This window comes from Chiloscyllium plagiosum, unplaced genomic scaffold (genome assembly GCF_037043375.1).
Source record: "Chiloscyllium plagiosum isolate Xiang-an unplaced genomic scaffold, Cpla_swu_hap1 HiC_scaffold_18, whole genome shotgun sequence".
Classification (NCBI taxonomy): Eukaryota; Metazoa; Chordata; class Chondrichthyes; order Orectolobiformes; family Hemiscylliidae; genus Chiloscyllium; species Chiloscyllium plagiosum.
This window is the reverse complement of record NW_028270156.1, coordinates 46,380,547-46,403,873: the sequence shown is the minus strand read 5'-3', so window position 1 is coordinate 46,403,873 and position 23,327 is coordinate 46,380,547. Positions and strand designations below refer to the sequence as shown.

The 23,327-nt window shown below is 40.1% G+C and overlaps 1 protein-coding gene across 2 annotated transcripts; it reads left to right on the top strand.

Annotated features, from left to right (window-relative positions):
• The first annotated feature begins 7,395 nt into the window (after positions 1–7,395).
• Positions 7,396–20,981, top strand: tollip (toll interacting protein). 2 transcript variants are annotated; one of them, XM_043705930.2, is made up of 7 exons: positions 7,396–7,547; positions 11,567–11,716; positions 15,032–15,214; positions 15,837–15,989; positions 17,297–17,387; positions 19,180–19,200; positions 20,264–20,981. In XM_043705930.2, the coding sequence occupies exons 1-7, from the start codon at positions 7,512–7,514 to the stop codon at positions 20,476–20,478; spliced, it is 849 nt and encodes a 282-aa protein (XP_043561865.1). In that variant the 5' UTR covers positions 7,396–7,511; the 3' UTR covers positions 20,479–20,981. The 2 variants fall into 2 exon arrangements, with proteins under 2 accessions (XP_043561865.1, XP_043561866.1); XM_043705931.2 differs by lacking the exon at positions 19,180–19,200 and having other exon boundaries at positions 7,397–7,547.
• Positions 20,982–23,327: the final 2,346 nt, after the last annotated feature.

Here is a 23,327-nt window from a genome sequence, read left to right as displayed (position 1 = left end):
CCTTCATCCAACTCATTAATAATGTAAGTAATTGTGGCCCCAGCATTGGTCCCTGTTGCACTTCACTATCGTGAATATTTGATTTACTATTGTCATGTGTACCAAGGTACAGTGAAAAGTGTTATGTGCTCTGCAGGTAGGTCATACTAGAGAGGAACCTCGATTATCTGAACAAGATGAGTGGGCACTATTTCGTTCAGATAATTGATTATTCGGTTAATTGATTTCCTCTGGGGCTCGGAGTTTTCTGTGAAGTCTGCTCCCCGTTCAGGAGTCTAGGCAAAAGCCCTGCCCCTCATCTACCCCCAACCCCACCCCAACACCATCCGCCCCAACACAGCCCCCACCCCCATTCACACCTGCCTCCCCCCCAACACCGTCCACCCCTAGCCCCACCCCTACCCTGTCCACCTCTCCCTGCCCCCAACCCCGATCACCCCCAACTCTGCCCCTACCTGTCCACCCCAATCCCATCCTCCCCTGCCCGCCCATCTGCCCCCATTCCTCATCTCACCCACCATCCAACCCCCATCTGCATCCCCGCCACCTAACTGATTACACTCCCGCCCTCCCCCCCCACAACCCCCGGGCAGCCAAACTGGATACCAATAGCAAGATTGCTGCTGCCTTTGTTTGGGTAAGTCTCCAAATAGCGCACATGTACACACACATTTTTACTGCAACATTTTGACAGACCAATGTTGGAGAGATCATCTGGGGAAGGGGGGGTTTAGTGTTCACCCCCAGGGAAAGTGTGGGGGGAGAGAGACAGAGAGAGAGAGAGAGAGAGAGAGAGAGAGAGGGCAGGAGGTCAGTCATTTGGAGACAGTGCCTGGACTGTCCAGGACTGTTTTCAGCAGCATTTCAGTGAGCCGAGTTCATTTTTAATCATTGTACCTGTAAACAAAAGACGTGATCAGGATTGAAATAGCTCTTCGATGTAATATTTCTATCAGGACCTTGAGATCTCCTTCGGAAAATCCAATATTCGGATAATCAAGGTTCCTCTGTATACAAGTCCACCATGGTAACAGAACAGAGTGCTGGATACAATGTTACCACTGCCAAGAAGTTGCTGACAGAGATCAACATTACCATTAAAGAGGTCCATTCAAAAGTCTGATAACAGCTGTGAAGAAACTGTTCTCAAAGCTGTTCAGACATGCATACAAACTCTCATATCTTCTGTCTGACAGAAGAGGGTGGAAGAGAGTATAACCAAGGTGGGAAAGGTCTTTGGTTATGTTGGTTGTTTAACTGACACAGCAGAAAGTATAGATAAAGTCAATGGATGGGAGGATGGTTTCCGTGATGGACTGGGCTGTGCCCTACCACATTGTGATGCATCCAAATAGGATGCTTTCTAATGTGGTTCAATAAAAGTTTGTAAAAGTCTTTATAGACATGCCAAATTTCCTTAGCCTCCTAAGGAAGTAGAGGTGTCACTGTGCTTTTTGATCATAGTGTCAATCAAGACCGACTGCTGGTGATCGTCACTCCCAGGAAATTGATACTCTTGACAATCTCCCTCCCTGCACCATTGATGCAGACAAGGGTGTGCCCTCCACTCCATCCCTTGAAGTCAATGACCAGTTCCTTCGTTTTGCTGATGTTGATGGAGAGAATATGCTCTTCTTTATCCCAACGCTCTGTCTTCTATTAGTTACTCAATCCTCTATCCATGCTGATATAATACCTTAAACATCATGGGCTCATTAAGTAGCCTGAAGTGTGGTACCTTACCAAATGGCTTCTGAAAATCCAAATTTATTAAATCTCCTTTATTTATCCTGCTTGTTACCTCCTCAAAGACTGCTAGTAAGTTTGTCAGGCATGATTTCTCCGTCTTGAAGCCATGTTGACTCTACTTCATCATATAATGTATTTCGAAAAGCTGTACTATTATATCTTTTATAATTGATGTGAACATTTTCTCAATAACAGACATTAAGCTAACGGGCACTTTTTCTCTAATGACAGTTATTGTTCCCCTTGATTAATCAGTCATTTTGAGACGCTTAGTGTCTTCTACCACAAAGACTGATGCAAAGTATTTATTTAACTCCTCTGCCACTTCCTGGTTCGCCAGTATTATTTTCCCAGCCTTGTTCTCTAAGAAGCCAATGTTCATTTTGGCCTCTCTCTTGTTTCTTATATATTTAAAGAAAATCTTGCTATTTTGCTTGATTTTAATTGCGATTTAGCCTCTGGCTTATCACTAATCTTGCCCCCCCCCCCCCCCCAACCAATCTCTCCTTCTTCAGAGACCATCTTAAAAGATGTTCTTGCATTCCAGTTTTCCAGGAACAGTCTCTGAACAGACAAATAATGTCCCAAATACAAAAACCTATTCCCAAACACACTATCTTTTATCTTCTCACATTGAAACAAGTCTAAAGTAGAAGTAAGTTAGAACACATTATGCAGGTCTGGCTGCATCTGTTGTCACAAAGCTGGTCCTTTTCTCGAAAAGTTGTTCCTTTTCTCAAGGGTTTTTTTCAGAGGGATAATAAACCGCTCCCGATTAGGCTGGTTTGGTACACAGATTAAAGGGTATTGAGAGGCCTTTTTGTTTATATGTAAACAAATGAGACTTCAGACTAAACTGGTCATGTTTTAGAAGTGACCTGTATGAAGAAAGGGGACTGGTCAGCTCTCTAGCTGAGCAGTTCAGTCTATAACTGGTTGAGAGTTCAACAGTGAACTGTGTGGAAACTCTCTCTCCTTCTGCCCTTCTAACTTCTTGTAAGCACCAGTTCCATTTATACTGTTTTTTAAGGGGTTTGCTTATTGGGACTATTCTCTATATTCGGAACAAAATAATTAAGTCTAGTTTGGATAGACTGAGTTCTGTAGGTGTTCTTTGTGTGTCATTGTGTAATTTTGTGAATTAAATTTCTGTCTGTTTTAAAACCTAGTAGTCAACCTAGCTTGCTTACTCTGGATAATTCTCAGTGTACACTTATCAAATCAAATTGCAAAGTTATGGTCTGGGTTGCCTGCTCAAGAATGTTTTCAGTGGTCTGGCCTAGTCCATAGCATGGTGTACAGAAAGTAAATGAATGTTTCAAGTCTGTTGACTCTTCATCAAAACTCCAAAGTGCAAGTTGCTTGGATAAAGCTGCCTGGTGAATGTCTAATAAATTTAGAGAGAAATGTCTGATCACTTCTGTTAATATTGCTATTAGCTATGACATTGCATATTGCCATATCTATGAGGCTGCCTGAGTGATGTGCGATACAGGTGCAGAATTTGATGTATAGTGAAAGTAATACTGTAAGAGACAGGAGCAGAATTAGGCCATTTGGACCATCGAGTCTGCTCCATCATTCGATCATGGCTGATATGTTTCTCAACCTTATTCTCTTCCTTCTCCCAGTAACCTTTGATACCCTTACTAATTACAAACCTATCCATCTTTGTCTTAAATAGACTCATTGACTTGGCCTCCACAGCCTTCTGAGGCAGAGTTCCACAGATTCACCACTCTCTGGCTGAAGAAATTCTACCTCATCTCAGTTCTAAAGGGTCATCTTTTCAATCTGAAGCTTGTCCTCGATCCTACTCTCTCCTATTAGTGGAAATATCTTCTCCACATCCACTCTGTCCAGTCCTCTCAGTACTCTGTAAATTTCAATGAGATGCTCCCCTCCCCCTCCCCCTACATCCTTCTAAACTCCATCCAGGACAGTGCCAGAATTCTCAATCGCTTCTCACACAACAAGCCTTCATCCCCAGGATCATTCTTGAAAATGTCCTCTGGACCCCTCCAAGGTCAGCACATCCTTCCTCATATATGGGGACCAAAACTGCTCGCAATATTCCAAATGCAGTCTGACCAGCAGTACATCTTTGCTCTTATATTGCAGCCCTCTCAATCACTGCATTTGCCTTCCCAACAGCTAACTGTACCCGTGTGTTCTAGGTCAGAATCCTGAACTTGAACTCCTAAGTCCCTTTACGGTTCAGATTTCCAAAGCCTTTCCCCATTTGGAAAATAATCTACACCTGTAATCTTCCTATTAAGGTTCATGACCACACATTATTCTATCTGCCATTTCTTTGCCCAATGTCCTAGTGTTTCCAAATCCCTCTGGAGCCTCCCCGCTTCCTCAAACACTACCTGCCCCTCCACTTAGCTTTGTGTCATATGTAATCTTAGCAACAATGCCCTCAGTTCCTTCATCCAGATTTTTAATAGAATCATAGAGATGTACAGCATGGAAACAGACCCTTTGGTCCAACCCGACCAGATATCCCAACCCAACCTAGTCCCACCTGCCAGCACTCGTCCCATATCCCTCCAAACCCTTCCTATTCATATACCTATCTAAATGTCTTTTAAATATTGCAATTGTACTAGCCTCCACCAATTCCTCTGGCAGCTCATTCCATACACGTACCACCCTCTGCGTGAAAAAGTTGCCCTTAGGTCTCTTTTATATCTTTCCCCTCTCACCCTAAACCTATGCCCTCTAGTTCTGGACTCCCCCACTCCAGGGAAAAGATTTTGTCTACTATGAATAGTTGTAGTCCCAGCATTGACCCCTGCGGAACTCCATTAGTCACTGGCTGCCATCCTGAAACCTGTTTACTCCGCTCTCTGCCTTCTGCTAGTCAGCCAATCCTTTATCTGTGGTTCGAGACAAAAAAATTGCAGATGTTCGAATCCAAAATAGACAGGCAAGAGACTGGAAGAACACAGCAAGTTAGGCATCAGGAGAAGTCGACGTTTCAGGTGTAACCTTCTTCAGAATCCTTTATCCATGCCAGTATCTAGTCCCTAACACCATGGGATCTTCTTTGCAATACCTTGTCAAAGGCCTTCTGGAAATCCAAATAAATCAGGTTCACTGGCTTTCTACTGGCAAAGTTGACTATTACTTCCTCAAAGAATTCTGATAGATTTGTCAGGCATGAAGCTTTGAAGAAGCCCTCGTGATTCAAAGATGCATTCCAAGTACTCTGCAAACTCAACTTTAATAACGAACTCAAGGTCAGGCTGACTGGTCTATAGTTGTTACATTAGCCATTTTCCAGTCCTCTGAGTCCCTCCCTGACTCCAATGATTCCTGAAATACCACGATCAATGCCTCTGTAATCTCCTCAGCTATCTCCTTCAGAACCCTGGGGTGTAATCCATCTGGTATATGTGATTTCTCCACCTTCAGACCTTTCAGCTTCCCCAGCGCCTTCTTCTTAGTGATGGCCACTATATTCACCTTTGCCCCCGACTCTCCTGAAGTTCTGGTATGTTATTGGTGTCTTCCACTGTGAAGACTTATGCAAAGTATCTATTCAGTTACCCCACCATTTCTTTGTTCCCTATTACTACTTCTCCAGTCTCATTGTTCAGTTGTCCAATATCTACTCTTCCCTCTCTGTTACCTTTTTACATATCTAAAAAAAACTCTTGCAACCTTCTTTTATATTAATAGCTGGCTTACCCTTATATTTCATCTTCTCCCTCCTGATTGCGCTTTTCAGCTATCGTCTGCTGGTTTTTAAATGGCTTCACAATTCTCTAGCTACCCACTAATTTTCACAACATTGCATGCTTTTTGTTTTATGCTGTCCCTAACTTACCTTGTCAGCAATGATTGCCTCATCCTCGTCTTAGTAGTTTCTTTCCTTACAATGAAAATTGAGCAATCAACCAGCATTAACAAACACCTTCCAGAGAATGTTCCATATCACTATGCAAACATTCAGTATGCCAATTAATATTTTTAATTTCTTGTGTGGCCAGGAGAATTTTTAAAAAGACATTAAGGTATCCTCAAACATCATGATGCCATGACAGCATGTCCTAGTTTAAGACGGTGGCGACAGAGTAGGTCGAGTTCGGGCTCGTCTGTACCAGCTGCTTATCTTTCTTTTCCTATTTCTTCATTTTTCTTTAAATTTATGTTCTTATTAAGAGCAGTTGCATTAGCCGGATAGTGGAAGTCCAGCGTGGATGTGTGGTGTGTTTTCGGATTCTTCTTGGCGGTGGCGGAGGCAAGGTTGGACTGCAGCACAGGCTTGGGTTGACAGGTCAAGTTTGGGCCCAGTTCAGACTTGACAGCATCAATAAGATATGCCCAGTGATGTCTCGTGGTGGCAGCGTTGGTGGAGGCGACATGGCACAAAAAGATGGTGACTCTGTTCCAGCGATAGCATTGTGGTGAAGGGACACAAGGCTGGCTGACTCCTTCATGCCTGTGGGGAGAAAGTGAGGACTGCAGATGCTGGAGATCAGAGCTGAAAATGTGTTGCTGGAAAGCGCGGCAGGTCAGGCAGCATCAAAGGAACAGGAGAACAGCTCCTTCATGCCTGTGTTGGTCTCAGCTTCGGGATGGGAGAGTGCCCAGATCCAGACCCATGGCTAAGCTTTTAAGCTAAGTTGAAAACTTTATTTTCTGCCTTTATCTTCTATGTTTTGGTTTATTTTATGTGCTTTAAGATGGCACTGGAGAGTGATAACACTATAGAACAATTTTCAGCATATGTCTAACAAAATATGTGACAATAATAAATCCAGTTCGTTTATTGTATTACATTTTTGTACCATTGAGCCAACACAGGCCATATGAATATGAAAAAAAATGCAGTGTTACCATATTATTTATAAAGTGTTTGAATCTACTACAATAATAGTATGACACCACATCCATGGTAAATTTTTTTGAATTGCTTACACGTGTCAAATTCTGAAAATACTGGCTGCTAAAACCTTTGCCATGTTAAACTGCAGTCATTATTTTCTATGCTGAGTCTGTTACTGCACGCCCACGCTGTCTGTCCCTGCAATCAGTCATCCTATCTCAAAACCTATCTCCTTGGGAAAGCAGTAGGTCACTCGTCCCTATCGTTGCCTAATTGATCCGAACGTGACAACTTTATATATTTTAAATTTCTACACAGCTTTGAACATTGCTATAGAAAGACGGCATGACCAATTAGACTAAAATGATCCCCCAAAATCAATCTGGTTCAACGCAATTGGCAGCTACAGTTGAAAGGAAAGGGCTTACATTAACTGTCTCCAGGTACTGATGCAGAAAATGCCAGAAACATTGAGCTCGTGCCCATTGAGGAACAGATCAACGTCCACCGCATGGGGGCGGGGAGGGCCAGTCACCAATCAGCGTTCTCAGAACTAGCTGCTGCTGCAGAACCAACCAATCACAGGGCTCAGAGCCCGCCGTGTGTCTGCCTCTCTCCCTCGATCTAGGAGCAACCAATCGTAGCTTTGTGAATGCAGGCTCAGGCCCAGCAAAGCCAATCGCAGAGCACTGAGTGCAGACGCTGCCCAAGAGCAGCCAATCGTAGAGGCCTGAACGCCAGCTCTGACCGATGATCAACCAGTGACAAGACACTGAGCTCGTTTCCCCTCTCCCTCAGCCAATGAGCAGACGAGTAGTGAGCGGCCTTCAGCCCAGTGCAGGCTCCGCCGCCAAGTGACGGGATAGAGAGCAGCAGTCGGGGTGGTGGTGGTGGAAGAGGGTGCGGCTTGGCTGGATTGGACATGGCAGCCACAACCGTCTCCACCCAGAGGGGCCCGGTAGGATTCCTCTCTTTATTTTCCAGTTATGCTGCGGCCTTTGCTGTCTCTGTCGCGGGCCTTGTCAGGAAGCGGGGTGTACTGTCCGAGCTCCTGGGCTTGACTGCACCAGATTCTGCCCGTAGCCGGTTGCCGTCACCCCTGGCCTTGGCCCGTGTTCCCCCAGTTGGTTCCTTCGTGTGCTTTTAATGCTTTTTACAGCTGTTTCGCAATTCATCGTGGGCTGTAAAGACAGAAGGGTGCTGAGTATGTTTATTGTTTTCTGATCTGCCCTAAGACCGTTTAAAGGGCCAGCCAGGAAAATAACTGCTAGTCAGATTCTGCCTCAGCAACATTTTCATCAGGATAGGACTGTAAGGATAGGTTTTGATGATCGTGGTCGACAGCTTGTAAATAGAATTTGTTTATTCTGCCTTATTTTTTGGAATATTTGTCGTGTGGATAATGTGCCGAATAGAGAAAAAGCATCAGTTGTAGGGTGCCAACGGTCATTGGATGTATTCCTAATGGTTTCATCACGAGTCCTACCTTCTAACACCCTGACACCTTCTACCAAAACACACTGTCCCGTGCTAATGACGTTGGTTGCCCAAGATATTCGTCCTCGTTGTGCACTGTCTTCCTGGACTACGGTAATTGGAAAGTGAGCAATCTTAACCACTGGATTGGGTGATTTTTGACTGTCACAGAATCTCAGCTCATAGCATAGAAAGGCATTCGGTTCATTAATGTCTGAAACAGCCATTTGAGCGTTTTATCTCCTTTCTTTTCCTGATACATTTTGTTTCTGTTTAAATAATTGAACCTGCATTACCAGGCAATGCATTCCAGACCCCACCTACTGGCTGTGTGAAAAATATGTTCCCCACATTTTCTTCTTTTGCAACCCACTTTGAAACCGTGTTTGCTGATTCTTGATCCTTTTGGGAGTGGGAACAGTTGCTTCCTATCCACTGTATCTAGACACTTCATGACTTTCAAAACTATCAGATTTCCTATTGGTCATCTCTCCAAAGAAAATAGTCTGAATGTCTCCAGTACCCCCCTCCCCCCATAACTGAAACCATTCTTGCAAACCTCTTCTTCGGTCTTTCTGATGCAGTCACATCTATCCTATAATGTAGCACCCAGAACTGCATACAGTAATCCAGGTGATATCTGAGTATCAAGCAACAATCATCTCCAATTAGAGAGAATCTAACATTGACATTCAATGACACAGCCATCACTGAAACTGAAGTGGACTAATCATATAAATACAGTGGCTGAGTCAGAAGCCAGGAATGTTACAGTGAATAACTCGCTTTGTGACTTTCCACCATCTACAAGGCATATGCAAGGGTATTCATCTCACTTTCCTTGATCAACACTGAAGCTTGATACCACCCAGGACAAAGCAGCTGGCTTGGATTGGCATCACCTTCACAACATTCAGTCCCTCAACCAATGATGCTTCGTAGCAATATGTACTATTTGCAAGAGGGATTGCAGAAGTTCACCAAGGTTCATAAGACAGTACCTTTCAAACATACATCTCCTACCATCTAGAAGGACATGGGTAGCAGACACATGGGAACATCACTGCCTGCAAGCCATTACCATCCAGACTTAGAAAGATATTGCCATTCCTTTAGTGTCATTGTTTCTAAATCCTGGAACTCCCTCTGTAACTGCATTGTAGGTGTGCCTCCACCAAACAGATTACAGTGGACACATTTGTACTTTGTTCATTGTACTTTGTCCATGTTATTTGTGCCAAAATGTATCACTTCACGCACCTCTACATTGAACTTCATCTTTCAACCATCATTGCAATCAACAGTATCCTCAACAATTTCCATCGCTCTATGAAGCCAGAACACAAAGCATAAAGTTCAAGACATCACAGGATTTAAACTTGTTTATTACCACAATGCTGCCTGGTCTGACCTCAGCAGGCTTGCACACCAGAGCCTTCTAGCTGCAATTCCATTCACAGACTGCTTCTCTCCAGTGATGTTGCTAAAAGATTCACCATCGGCAGCAACCCAATGGGATTGACAGAACAACTCCTCTGATTCTGATTATTCCAGATAAGAGGGTGACATTTCTTTGACAAAATTGACCCATGAATGAAGTCACCCATGATCCCATTTCTTAGGCATTGTCAAGGGCAATTTTAGAGTTGAAAGTTTCAATTCATCCTGCCAGTTCCACTCGCCCATCTCTCAATTATAATCACTTTGAGCACAGTAGAAGTTGGAAATTTGGTAAATGTTGCTGCCTTGGTGTTTGATACTGTGATTGATTGATTGCCACTTGTACCGAAGAGTAGTGCAAAGTTTTTTTATGAGCAGTACAGGCAGATCATAATAAGCAAGGATGTACAGATCAGAGGTTATAAAAATTCGAGGCATTCCGGTTATATTGCACAGGGCGAGGGCTAGGCAAGATCAATGTTAGCAAGATCAGCATTATTTGAGGTTCGAGAGTCCATTCATCAGCCTAACAACGGCTGGGAAGAAGCTGTTCCTGAACCTGTTGGTGCATGTGATCGGACATCTGTATCTACTGCCCGATGGCAAAGGTTGTAGGAGATCATTACCAGGATGCAATGGGTCTTTGGCAGCCTTTCTGTGGCAGCGAGCCGTGTAAATGGAGTCCATGGATGGAATGTTGGTTTCTGTGATGGTCTGGGCTGTGCACATCACCTTCTGTAGTTTCTTAGAGTCCTGGGCAGAGCAGTTGCCATTACTAGGCCATTATGCACTAGGAGTTTGGTGCATCTGTTGGTGAGGGTCCTTATGGACATGCCAAATTTCCTGAGCCGCCTGAGAAAGATGATGCGTAGGTGCGCCTTGACTGGCGCATCCAAGTTCAAAGTCCAGGACAGCTTGTCAGTTATAGTCATTCAAAGGAGCTTGACATTCTCCACCCCCTCAACCTCAGTCTGGCCTATTCTAATAGTGTATCTACTGCTGCTATGTTGTTACATCACAGCTAACTCTCAGAGAATGTGTAAAGGGATACTTTGAATGTCTTGAATTTCCTTCTTTATCTTGACCTCAGCATGACCACTGCTCAAAACATTGAGATTGGGAATTCGTATGGAATTCTAACCTTTTAGATATCTTGGTAATATTTTACCCACTTGCAAATGTTACAACACGGGTTAAAACCTTCTGCTAATTAAATCAAACGCAGAAAAGCTCATCATTCCTTGTAATCTGTTAAAGTATGAGTGACAGAGAATTCCCAAATTCCACTATCTAAAGAAAAAATAATTTTATTTTAAAAAAAGAACATTTAAACAACAACTATCTACAACCGTAAGCCTCCTTTTCTCTTAAAATAAATTATCTACCTCCCACTCTATAACAATACTGATTCAATAAAGCCCCTATTAACTTTACAGCTAATCAATTTTCAAAACCAGTTGTCGTCTTCAGGTGTTGAACTTCCGGGGGAATCTACAAAACACAGGGTTATCTTCAGTCTTCTGCAAAGCTGTTTCGTATGAAAAAGATACCTTTCAGTGAGAAGGGTTGTGGGCAGTCGTTCAAATGGCAGATGGGTGCTCTTTCTCTGGCTAACTGTTCAAAATGCCTGCTTTTATACCCCAAAACATCGGTTCGTCTCATTTTGGTTTGATGTTAAAACAGTAAAATTCAAATTCAATTGGGTTTCAGTAAAACTTGAGGCATAATTCAAACTGATTAAATTCAAATTGCTATTCAAATTTAATTGAGTATGACCCAGTAAATATTGTAATAGAGGCTGGCACGTTTGAATTATGAAAACAAAGGAAGGCATAATCATTTTTGTGAGCCTTACTATTTTTAGGGGCATGGGTTGACATACTCTGATAATTATTCCCTGAAGGTTGTCAAGTGGTATGAAGAATGTGGCTGATTAATTGGTTAGCATTTCAGGTAATAGCACTAACCTGTTACCAAGTAGTAACACTCATGATATTTTCCTGCCAGTTGATGTGAAAAAAGCTAAATAGGGTAGTGTTTCCATTTTGCTTTGCATTGAAGGTTTTCATTGGAGAATTGCCACAGGACTTCCTTCGCATTGTACCAACTCAACAACAGCAGCAAGTACAACTTGATGCACAGGCAGCTCAGCAATTACAGTTTGGGACTAGCATGGCTACTATGGGTCGATTGAGCATCACTGTGGTACAGGTAGGGAATGTTTGTTTCTTTCTCAAAGGTCAATTTGTTGGCTAAGAGCAGTGCAATTAGTGAAAGACCCAACTATGCTCCCACAACTTGATGCCTTCAGATTATCTTTTGAATCAGGCTAAATTACATGCAACCCTTCATGACAGTAAAGTGAGGGTTTGTCTCACCTGTATGAACTAAACTTGGAACTCGATACAAATCAAATTGATGTATTGCATTTTGTCTATCTCTGAACTGCATATTTTTCTCATAGTGGAAAAGATTCATTTGAGATCATTTCACAAGAATAGTTCGGTTTGATTTTCAAGAATCCTATTCAGAATGAAGGTTAATATTATCGGAGCATAGATCATAGGACCACCAATCTGCAAAGAATTAATAAATCAGTAGCCTTTTCTTTGAAGAATTATGGAATTCAATAATTTATACTCTTATTTTTGAGGATCATACTATGGTCCCATTAATTTGTCCACCGTTTCGGGGTATTAAAGGTTTATTCAAAAGTCATTTTCATCATGAATTTCGTGGATTAATGTAAACATAGTGTAAATTGTATCGCTGACCAGTTGTAATAATATGTAGCTATTGTTTTGCTTGGACATCACTCTGATCAGCCAGTTCCAAATGTATGTCTCTGGAAAGATACCACAAACGTTACCAACCTGCACAAACATTGATGAACAGACTGCACAAAAAATAATTCGTAAGTTTTGTACAATAAGACCATCATTAAACATGTCACTTCAGTCTCCCTGTTATGTGAACCATGATTCAATTTTGAGACTCTTCTGGGAGTTGAGCAATATTGATTCTCAATTCAAAATGGATGTTGATGTTAACAGCATTAATTGTTTGTGTTCTTAGCTTTTAATTGTAAATATTTTCACTTCCCTCCATCTACACTCTCTTTCTCTACAAGTGATAGAATTTTAAATTCTATTCTACAACTGTCAGGTCAAAAAAAATTGCTCCTTGCCTAGTGACTATTCAGTTGTAAAAGTAAATTGTGATATATCTATTTAGAAATGGCAGGGCAAGTGATAAGTTGGAACAATAGTCTGTAGAGCTGCTGTCTAGCTGTGAGATCCATAATAATCACAAATGCAGCTCAAGGATCTTCAGCTTAGGATTGATGAGCTGGAACCCCAACTGCAGATACTGTACTACGTAAGAGGAAAATGTTACGTGAACACTTTGTTCCATGAAGTGATTACACCCCTACCTAGGTTATGTCATTTACATAAATGATTTGGATGCGAGCATAAGATGTACAGTTAGTAAGTTTGCAGATGACACCAAAATTGGAGGTGTAGTGTACAGCGAAGAGGGTTACCTCCGATTATAACAGGATCTGGACTAGATGGGCCAATGGGCTGAGAATTGGCAGATGGAGTTTAATTCAGATAAATGCCAGGTCCTGCATTTTGGGAAAGCAAATCTTTAGCAGGACTTATACACTTAATGGTAAGGTCCTAGGGAGTGTTACTAAACAAAGAGACCTTGGAGTGCAGGTTCATAGCTCCTTGAAAGTGGAGTCGCAGGTAGATAGGATAGTGAAGAAGGCGTTTGGTATGCTTTCCTTTACTGATCAGAGTATTGAGTACAGGAGTTGGGAGGTCATGTTGCGATTGTACAGGACATTGGTTAGGCCGCTGTTGAAGTATTGCGTGCAGTTCTGGTCTCCTTCCTATCGGAAAGATGTTGTGAAACTTGAAAGGGTTTAGAAAAGATTTACAAGGATGTTGCCAGGGTTGGAGGATTTGAGCTACAGGGAGAGGCTGAACAGGCTGGGGCTGTTTTCCCTGGAGTGTTGGAGGTTGAGGGGTGACCTTATAGAGGTTTACAAAATTGAGGGGCATGGATAGGATAAATAGACAAAGTCTTTTCCCTGGGGTGGGGAAGTCCAGAACTAGAGGGCATAGATTTAGGGTGAGAGGGGAAAGATATAAAAGAGACCTAAGGGACAACTTTTTCACACAAGTGGTGGTACGTGTATGGAATGAGCTGCCAGAGAAAGTGGTGGAGGCTGGTACAATTACAACATTTAAAAGACATTTGGATGGGTATATGAATAGGAAGGGTTTGGAGGGATATGGGCCAGGTGCTAACAGGTGGGACTAGATTGGGTTGGGATATCTGGTCAACCTGGACAGGTTGGACCGAAGAGTCTGTTTCCAATCTGTACATCTGTGACCCCCATGTGGTTCAGAATAAGGTTGTGATCATAACTTCATATTTAATAGCAACATTGTATAATTATGTAGAAAGCTAAAAAGAAATCAGTTAACTTTCTCCATTTGAAAATACAGTTCATTCAGTTATAATGCGCATTTCATCAACATGAATTCACTGTAACACAAGTAACAAATTAGAGACGCTGTTTCTAAAGTGCAAACTTTTAAAACATAATGTGTTGGCTGTAATGTAGTGCATTGCAAACAATTTAAGTGCTGTTTCTAAAGCATGCTTTTTATATAATATGGGGTTGCACAAGAATGTAACCATCACGTTATAGAAGAACCGACTGTCTGTCAAGTTACTCTATCTCCACTGTGCCCTCTACCCTGTGCACTGTTCCCTGCCTAAAATTTTGAAATGTTTTTGACATGCTTTCAGTAGAAGACTGTTCTTGTAGAGAATTGCTGTTTGTGTTCATTTCAGAAAAGTTGCCATCAGAATCTTAGGGTTATATTTTGTGATGACAAGTAAGCCCCCAACTGTGTTTAATGTTTGGCTTTGAGACATTTTAAAGTTAAAATATTATGTTACAAATGCAATATTTGTTTACAAATGCAATACATTGTCATTTCTATTAATGTTTTACCCTTGCGTGTGCTCCCTCCAGCAAAAAGATGACCAGCTGTTCACTAATTGAGGGAAATGTCGCAGCCTGGTCTAGTATTCATTAACAACAGCCATTGAGCAGCACAAAGTGACATTTGCTTCTTTCTTTTGTAGTATTAGTGTTTATACATTAATGAGAAAGATGGGTTTATTGTATGTAGTTTGGACTAAATTGTAGCATATAAATAGTGAATTGCACCTTTTGAAAACCTAGATGCCAATCATGGTTTGGACCAGGTTTCAGGAAGGATTTCAGGCAGAAATGTCTCTACCAGTTAAGATAAATTACAGCCTAATCTTAACCTCTTTGTCATCCACTTTTACAATGGATTATATAGATGACTTGAAGCTCTGAGGAGGAGATTGAATGCTGTCTTTGTTTTGTCAGGGCAGGCATTTATTCAGCTGGATTCTGGTAAAACTCCTCCATATCTTTTGTGGCATAAAAATGACCTAATTCTGTCTATCTAGGCAAAACTGGCAAAAAACTATGGAATGACACGTATGGATCCTTACTGCAGAATACGTCTTGGATATGCAGTATATGAGACACCTACAGCACATAATGGAGCAAAAAACCCAAGATGGAACAAAGTCATTCAGTGTACTGTGCCACCTGGCGTTGATTCATTTTACTTAGAGATATTTGATGAGGTGAGTTTCTGAACAATTATTTAAATTGCATCATTCGCATTCCCATTGATTTCAGCATGGAAAACTTCTAAACGGCCAAAGTTTACTTTAAATGTGACGTTTTAGGAGTGCTGGCTTCTTAGATAGTGGACTTGCATTTTAGCTGTCCATTATTTGACCTTTTAGATTTCAATAATTTCTGGTATTGAAACCTAATTTATTTTGTACTATCATTTTACATAGTAGGTAAGGGTCTAAAATGTTGATTCAGAAGTCTGTAACAGTTCTAATGAGTGTATTGAGAATATCCCCAAAATGATATGGAATTTACACACAGGAAAGCTGAAATAATGGTCTCGATTCTGCTAAAGTTTAATAGTTGTTTATAAAATTGGCTTAAGATGGTATGACAGATACTAAGCCAAAGAAAGATAATTGTTCTGTTTATATTTGCTTTATTGTGCAGATCCTTCAGAGTATTTGATAGATCCAATAGTTCCCAAAATGTATATGCGCTTACATTTCTTAGTATTGTCATTCTGTGATTTGAATCTTACTGTTTTAAAACTCTTACAAAAGACTAATTGCTTGTTATTCCAGCAGTATATATCTTTTATTGAAACATGTGGTTTATTATTTGCAGCGGGCTTTTTCCATGGATGATAGAATTGCTTGGACTCACATAACTATCCCAGAATTGCTAAAAGAAGGCAAAGTAGTAGATGAGTGGTACAGCCTTAGTGGAAGGCAGGGTGATGATAAAGAAGGAATGATCAACCTTGTTATGTCTTACGCAGTAAGTGACATTTAGAATTTTCTTGTATTGTTTGAAACTTGTTTATGCAAAGGTCTTGATGGGCATTGCATTTCAAGAACTATTAAGGGATTTACATTGTAAATTACACTTTTAACTGGAAATTGCAATTTCTGATGTGGGTGACATTTAAAGACATTGGGTATGTTGAATAATTGTCAAAAATTAGACATAAGCTTATAGTTGTTTGATAGTATTGCTGAAAAAAAATGCATTATCTCAAAACTTCATCTTGTACTTGCCTCAACCACTGAGCACTATGTTGTTTTCCCTTTTTACTTTCGGTATTTTTTGATTTGTGCTGATGCTTGCAAGACACAGATTTGGTAAAATGTTTTTTCTTCAGTAATACCAAATATAAACTCCTTAAGCTTTAATTTGGGTATAAGGTTTTCTTTAACTTATTACAACAGAAAGCAATATTCATATCACTGCTTTCAAATAATATTTTTTGAACGTGCTGTAATTCTCATGTGTCAATGCTAGGTATGACTTGATCTCGCACAGAGCTCTGCAGTCCTTGGATGAGTAGGTATAGTTCTTGCGGAGACTTTATTGATGCTGTGACAATATTCTGACTCTACCTTGTAGAATATCATACTCTTTTTTTCTAGAAACCTCTACCTTGGAAAGGATTACTAGCCATTGATACATTGAGATATTACTTGGGATAGATGAATAAATTATGGTCAGACACTAGTTAGTCTTGGGGTGTAATTCCTGGAGCTTGCAATTTAAATAACTCCATAATTTCTATGTTAAAAAGTAGGTAGATGAAGTCTAGTAAATAGAAGGAAATTTAGGAGGTAAAAGCATTCAAGCAAAGAGTTGTGCAAATGCATTGCCCTGGAAGGCCATGTTTACTGAATCAGACATTGAGATTCAGAATATTAATAAACCTATGTTAGTTATGAGTTTTAATCTTGTGTAGTCCCACATTTATGTTGGTAAATGCTGCCATGGTGTTTATTTTTTGGATGTAAACTGCCTATTGTAGATATTTTATGTAGAATTTTGTTCACAATTCTTACATATTTTAAATTGCAAGACTTATCCTTCTATATGTTTTCAAAACGTTTGTATTCCATCCAATTCGGAGTTTCCGTTGAGTAATGTTCTCCCCATTTTTCATATCCAGATAATATAAGCTCTGTGTAGGTTATACTTGTTACCCAATTGACACAAGAATTAAATGGCACAATTCAACTTCATCCATACCAACTATTTTAATTTTTACTTCATTTTTGGGAAGAAACTACTTTAACTCAATTTTTCATTGCATTTCACAGACACTGCCACCAAACATGTTGGTGCAGCCACAGCCAGTAGTGTTAATGCCCACTGTGTATCAACAGGGACTAGGATATGTGCCTATTACAGGTATGATTTAAGCTTTTATAACTACTTTTAAAGAGAGGAAGGAGTCTCTTCGTGATTCTTTCCTTTATTTCTATGCAAACTGAAGTATGGAATATGATTGGGAAATGATTGAAAGAGATATTTGTTGCTTTCTAACTAGCCACAACCTTTACATGAATTTAAATTAACATTATGGTAAATTTTCAAAATTGTTGAAATGAGAGTATTGTTTTTCCTGCTATTTCCTGATAAGTATTGAAGTTGACAATGCATGCCTGGTGTACTGGTACTGGGGCTGCTGTGAATCATCTGATTGTGCTGAGGCTAGTTGGACTTTGTGACATTTTTCATGACCATGTATGAGGTTCCGAAGCTAAAACATCATGCACCAGTGATTATTTAAGGACTGTTAGCTGTCCTTAGACTCGTAGCATCTCTCCAACAGAAAAATCAGTTTGAGATACATAGGCAAGGTTGAGGAATACTTGATTTTTAAAAAAAAAATACATTTGTTTAAAAACACACTTTCTTTAATGCACATTATAAATGCTAAGAACCTAGCATGATATATTCTGCTCCACCATATGACACAACTTGACTTTCAACTTCATCCAATCTTGCAATACCTTGCAAAGTCATGCAGGATATTAGCCTCATGTTTCTGAAGGCTCTGATATTCTGAGCAACTGACATCTCAAATATCTACCTGAGGCAGGCATTGAATTGTTGAAGTTTTTAAGCAAGCTGCCTATGGAGGCACAAAGGGTACTGGAAGCTCCTACAATTAATGTTAAATTTCAGTTTGACCCTGGGAATCTACTTGGATTGTACCTTCTGTGTAGGACATCCATTTCGGGCTCAAAAGCATACCTAAACTGAAGAAACGTCATCCTTATTAACATTGATAGACCTTAAATGGAAGAGGTAGTAAGCAATAGAACAGAAGATTATTACTGGTTAATGACTCAGTTATGTATTGCTTTGCCCACATCATAGTATCCAATAGATTTGTTAGTGTTCAATTATCTACTTTAAAAACAGCTTGCAGCACAGAAACATCTACATGAAGCTGTGACTTAAATATCTCTCTTTCTGCACTGTATTGATTTGATTGTTTATATTTTGGGGAGCCAATTAATGTTAAATATAATCATTCATTGAACATTCACTTGAGATTTTTCTTGCCTACTGAACTACAGACTTTGTCAAGTGCCACACTGTTTTAAAAGGTCAAAGGCTCCAAAAGTTCTTTTCCGTCTTTAATAATTTGTATTTTTTGGCAATTTAAAACTGCATTCTGGGAGTTGATAGCTTCTTTCCTTTTTGTAAAGTATCTTCTACTTTTTTAGTAGAAAGACTCACCACGCTCGCTCCTCGTGCTGGTCTTCCCATGTCTTCCTCCACCCCTCCAGATGTTAGCCTTTGTCATTTTTTTCACCAAGGTGTCTGCTTCACCTCTCTGACCTGTAGTCACTGGCACTGATAATGACATCACTGTAAATGGAGTGTAGTGGTGTAATTTGTGCCAGACACTTCCTGCAGTCTGCCCTGATACAGTAGGGTGACATCGCAGGCTGCATAAGCAGCAGCTATATTGCATTTATTGATAATCGCTGCATTTGTAAAAAAAAACTGACCTGTGGTTTATTGACTGCAATGTATGAAATAATAATAGTTGTGGTTTGTAACAAGTTCGTTCATGTAAAAGAAAGCTGGGTATGATTTGCTTTCTCACTAATTCTAATTTTTTGGACATGTTATTAATGTTGCTTCTTGGTATTTTGCGCTTTAATTTCCTTATTACCCACTTCAGGGCTTGAGTATTTTGCTTTGGGTAAGTTTCAACTGACATTTACTGCCTTTCCTCACAGGCTAAATCTATGCATGAACACATTTTAATGTCATTTGCTTGTGTATTTTAAAGTGGCTGTTGCTTAAACATTGTAAGATATCAGTAAAGGAATGATGGCTGGCTTCAAGGTTTATGTATCTGATTTTAGATCATGTATTACTTTGCATAATTTGAGCTTCAGAATGTAATCTCAGGTAAAATTGGCATGTTAACTGATATCTTACATTTACAAATTTAAATTCAATAGGCCTGTTCCTTTATTTTGTCAAGATGTTCATTTTATATTACTAATATATTCAGTGGAACTGGCATCAACTAATGGAATACAAAATTGAAACTCCCTTCCCATTTTTTTTTAAAACCATTGACTTCTCCACAATTATTTCAATGATTTTAAATATAGATCCTATTTTATGCATCAATGTGTGTTGTCCAAGTAACCTGCATGAATTAATTTTTCACAAGTAATGTTTGCAACTGGTTCTCTGTATCCCGTTTCCTTTAGTTTTTAAAAGTATTTTTGGAATTGCGCTCACCAATCCCTCGGAAAATTGTGACTTCCTTTTAAAGTGCATTGTTTGTACAAAATCATAGTACTTATGGTAGAAGAAATTAAATTTTGGGGTACTGAAAAATGACATTACAAATCTTTAAATATTAAATTGTGTGAAACTTGAAGCTTGCCATTAAAATATCATCTCCTTCCATCTGCATTGAATTTTGAAAATCCATAAACTGGACTAAGTAGACTGGAATTGCTAGCATTAATGCAAATTAATAACTAAATAACTTCAAATAATAAATTGAAATCCACAAGGTACAGATTAATTATAATGATGCATCTTACTGCAGTAAATCAAATCCAGTCTGACATCTGTTAATGGATTAATTTTCCCTCTGTTTTTAACATTTGTTAAACTATATATATGTGAAACATCAAGCTTGTGGTTTAAAATGCTAAGTTATTTTTCATATCATTGCGTACATTTTAATTCTGTCTTGATTTCTGGAATATTGTTAAATACCTTATTCTTTTATTTGCCAGGAGTGCCAACAGTCTACACACAAGGAATGATCCCAGTTGCAGCACCGACACAGGTATCTGCTCCGCAAAATCTCTACAGCGAGGAGGATCTCAAATCCATCCAGGATATGTTCCCTAACATGGACAGAGAAGTGATCCGTTCTGTGCTGGAAGCACAAAGAGGCAACAAGGATGCAGCAATTAATTCTTTGCTCCAGATCAATGAAGAGTCCTAGGAATATGTGCAGTCGTCGTCAATATTGCCAAGATCCCATAATAACAGATGTATCTCTGCAACAAAGACTTTGAGCTTTCTCTGTTAATCTTTCTTGTTTACATATGCACGTGTCCGGTAAACAGCACATTGTAAAAAGTTTGTAACTGTATTAAACATAAAAAGCAATCTGTACTTTAAGTGCATATGCTTAAGTTCAAAGGCTGCTAAATTCATATCTTGTGGTTCTATACTAAGATTTGTCCCCCTAAGCTTAGTTAAACTTGATGCTTACATCCTTGAAGTATGTCTGTTGTGGATTTGATGGCATTTAATGCTGATTGTCCACCTGTCAAGTGCTTTGAGAATCGTCTTTTCTTAGAGTTTATTAAAAATGTATATTAATTGGAATTTTGCAGCAGATTTTACTCTGAACTGGTGTTGAAATTGTTATGTATGGAAGCAATGGCCATTTACATTTTACAATTTTAAATTTCCATTATTAAACACAACTTGATATGCACACACTATTGGCTGGAGTAAAAATAGCTTTCACCGTTAAACACACAAGTTTGAAAAAATGTATTTATTTCAGGAAGCTGAACTTCATAAAACTTTGCTCATCCACTGATTACTTGCTACCCATATTTATGCAACTAATTCAAACCCAATTAATTATTAATATATATTTCTGTTCCCTCATTCCTTTAGATATCAGGCAATCTTTCAGATCATATTAGACAATTAAAAAGAAAGACCACTTTAATTCTACTTCTCGCTTAGTTACCTGTGTTTCTTCACTGCTCACCTACTCTGTCCACTTTTTTCCTTTCTTTCTGCCTATGCTTTTAATGTTTTCATTTATTGTGGTAGCTTACCTTTTAACAACTTCGGCAGAAAGCGTCTTCTCCTGGGCCCGGCCAGTGGCTTACAACAGCTGGAGTGACGGTATAGGCCTGGCGACGTGGTCTCCCAGTGTGGCAGTCTTGTTCAGGATGGACAGTCACTTGAGTCAAGATAGATTCCATTGACATTGCCTGTGTGCCATGTCTCAAGCTCTGAAGAAGTCATTATCATACAATGCAGGAAATGTGAACTCTGTATTCTCTCTCTCTCTCTCTCTCGCGCATTGTTTGTGCTTCAGATGTCCAGCACCAACTGTATAGGCTTTTACTGTTTTGCAAAACTGTTTCCTGGCTTTGATTTAATGTCCAGTGGAAGCAATTGTATATCTTCAAAGCTGTTTTCTCTAAGATGTCCAATTCTCAGTTCTGCAGAAGGGTCACTTCACCCAAAATGTTAACTCATTTTGTTTGATTTCCAGCATCTGCAGTTCTTTGGGTTTGTTTTGTCCAATTATGTGTTCTATTTAGCTCATTTCAAATTAAATCTTCCATTTAATTATGTTGTCATTTCTTCCCAATGTGCTCCTTTATTTAAATTCTGTTGCATATTAATGCCACCTTATTCTCAGAATTAAATGCCTTTAATTCTACAGTATAGCAATAATGAAAAGGACCAAATTTATTCTTGAGTGGTTTTCCCAAATGAATCTTGCTGTAAACACTCTTAAAGCTGAATCCCAGCATTTTAAAGGTTTTCCCTTGGTGATCCATGCTACTATGCCACTACCAATAAGCCCCACAACCTTCCAACTTTAACAAAGCCTCCCATTTTCTTTAATAACTTCATAGAACAATACAGCACACAACAGACCCTTTGGCCCACAATGTTGAGCCAAACATTTGTCCTAGCTTAAGCACCATCCATGTACCTATCCAATTGCCGCTTAAAGGTCACCAATGATTCTGACTCTGCCACTCTCACAGGCAGCGCATTCCATGCCCCCACCACACTCTGGGTAAAGAACCTACCCCTAACATCCCCCCCCCCCCCCCCCATACCTTCCAGTCCCCTTGTAACACTCTGTTGTACCTGGGGAAAACGTTTCTGACTGTCTATCTATTCCTCTGATCATCTTATAAACCTCTACCAAGTCACCCCTCATCCTTCGCTGTTCCAATGAGAAAAGGCCTAGCACTCTCAACCTATCCTCGTACGACCTATTCTCCATTCCAGGCAACATCCTGGTAAATCTTCTCTGCACCCTCTCCAAAGCTTCCACATCTTTCCTAAAGTGAGGTGACCAGAACTGCACACAGTACTCCAAATGTGGCCTAACCAAGGTTCTATACAGCTGCAACATCACTTCACGACTCTTGAATTCAATCCCTCTGCTAATGAACGCTAATACACCATAGGCCGCCTTACAAGCTCTGTCCACCTGAGTGGCAACTTTCAAAGATCTATGAACATAGACCCCAAGATTCCTCTGCTCCTCCACCTTATTAAGAACCCTACCGTTAACCCTGTATTCCGCATTCTTATTTGTCCTTCCAAAATGGACAACCTCACACTTGACAGGGTTGAACTCCATCTGCCACTCCTCAGCCCAGCTCTGCATCATATCTAAGTCCCTTTGCAGCTGACAACAGCCCTCCTCACTATCCACAACATTTTCTTTAATAACTTAATAGAACAATACAGCACACAACAGACCCTTCGGCCCACAATGTTGAGCCGAACATTTGTCCTAGCTTAAGCACCATCCATGTACCTATCCAATTGCCGCTTAAAGGTCACCAATGATTCTGACTCTGCCACTCTCACAGGCAGCGCATTCTTCGTATCGTCTGCAAATTTACTGACCCGCCCTTTGACTCCCTCTTCCAAGTCATTAATAAAAATTACAAACAGCAGAGGACCAAGAACTGATCCCTGCGGAACTCCACTTGTAACTGGGCTCCAGGCTGAATATTTACCATCTACCACCACTCTCTGACTTCGACCGGTTAGCCAGTTTTCTATCCA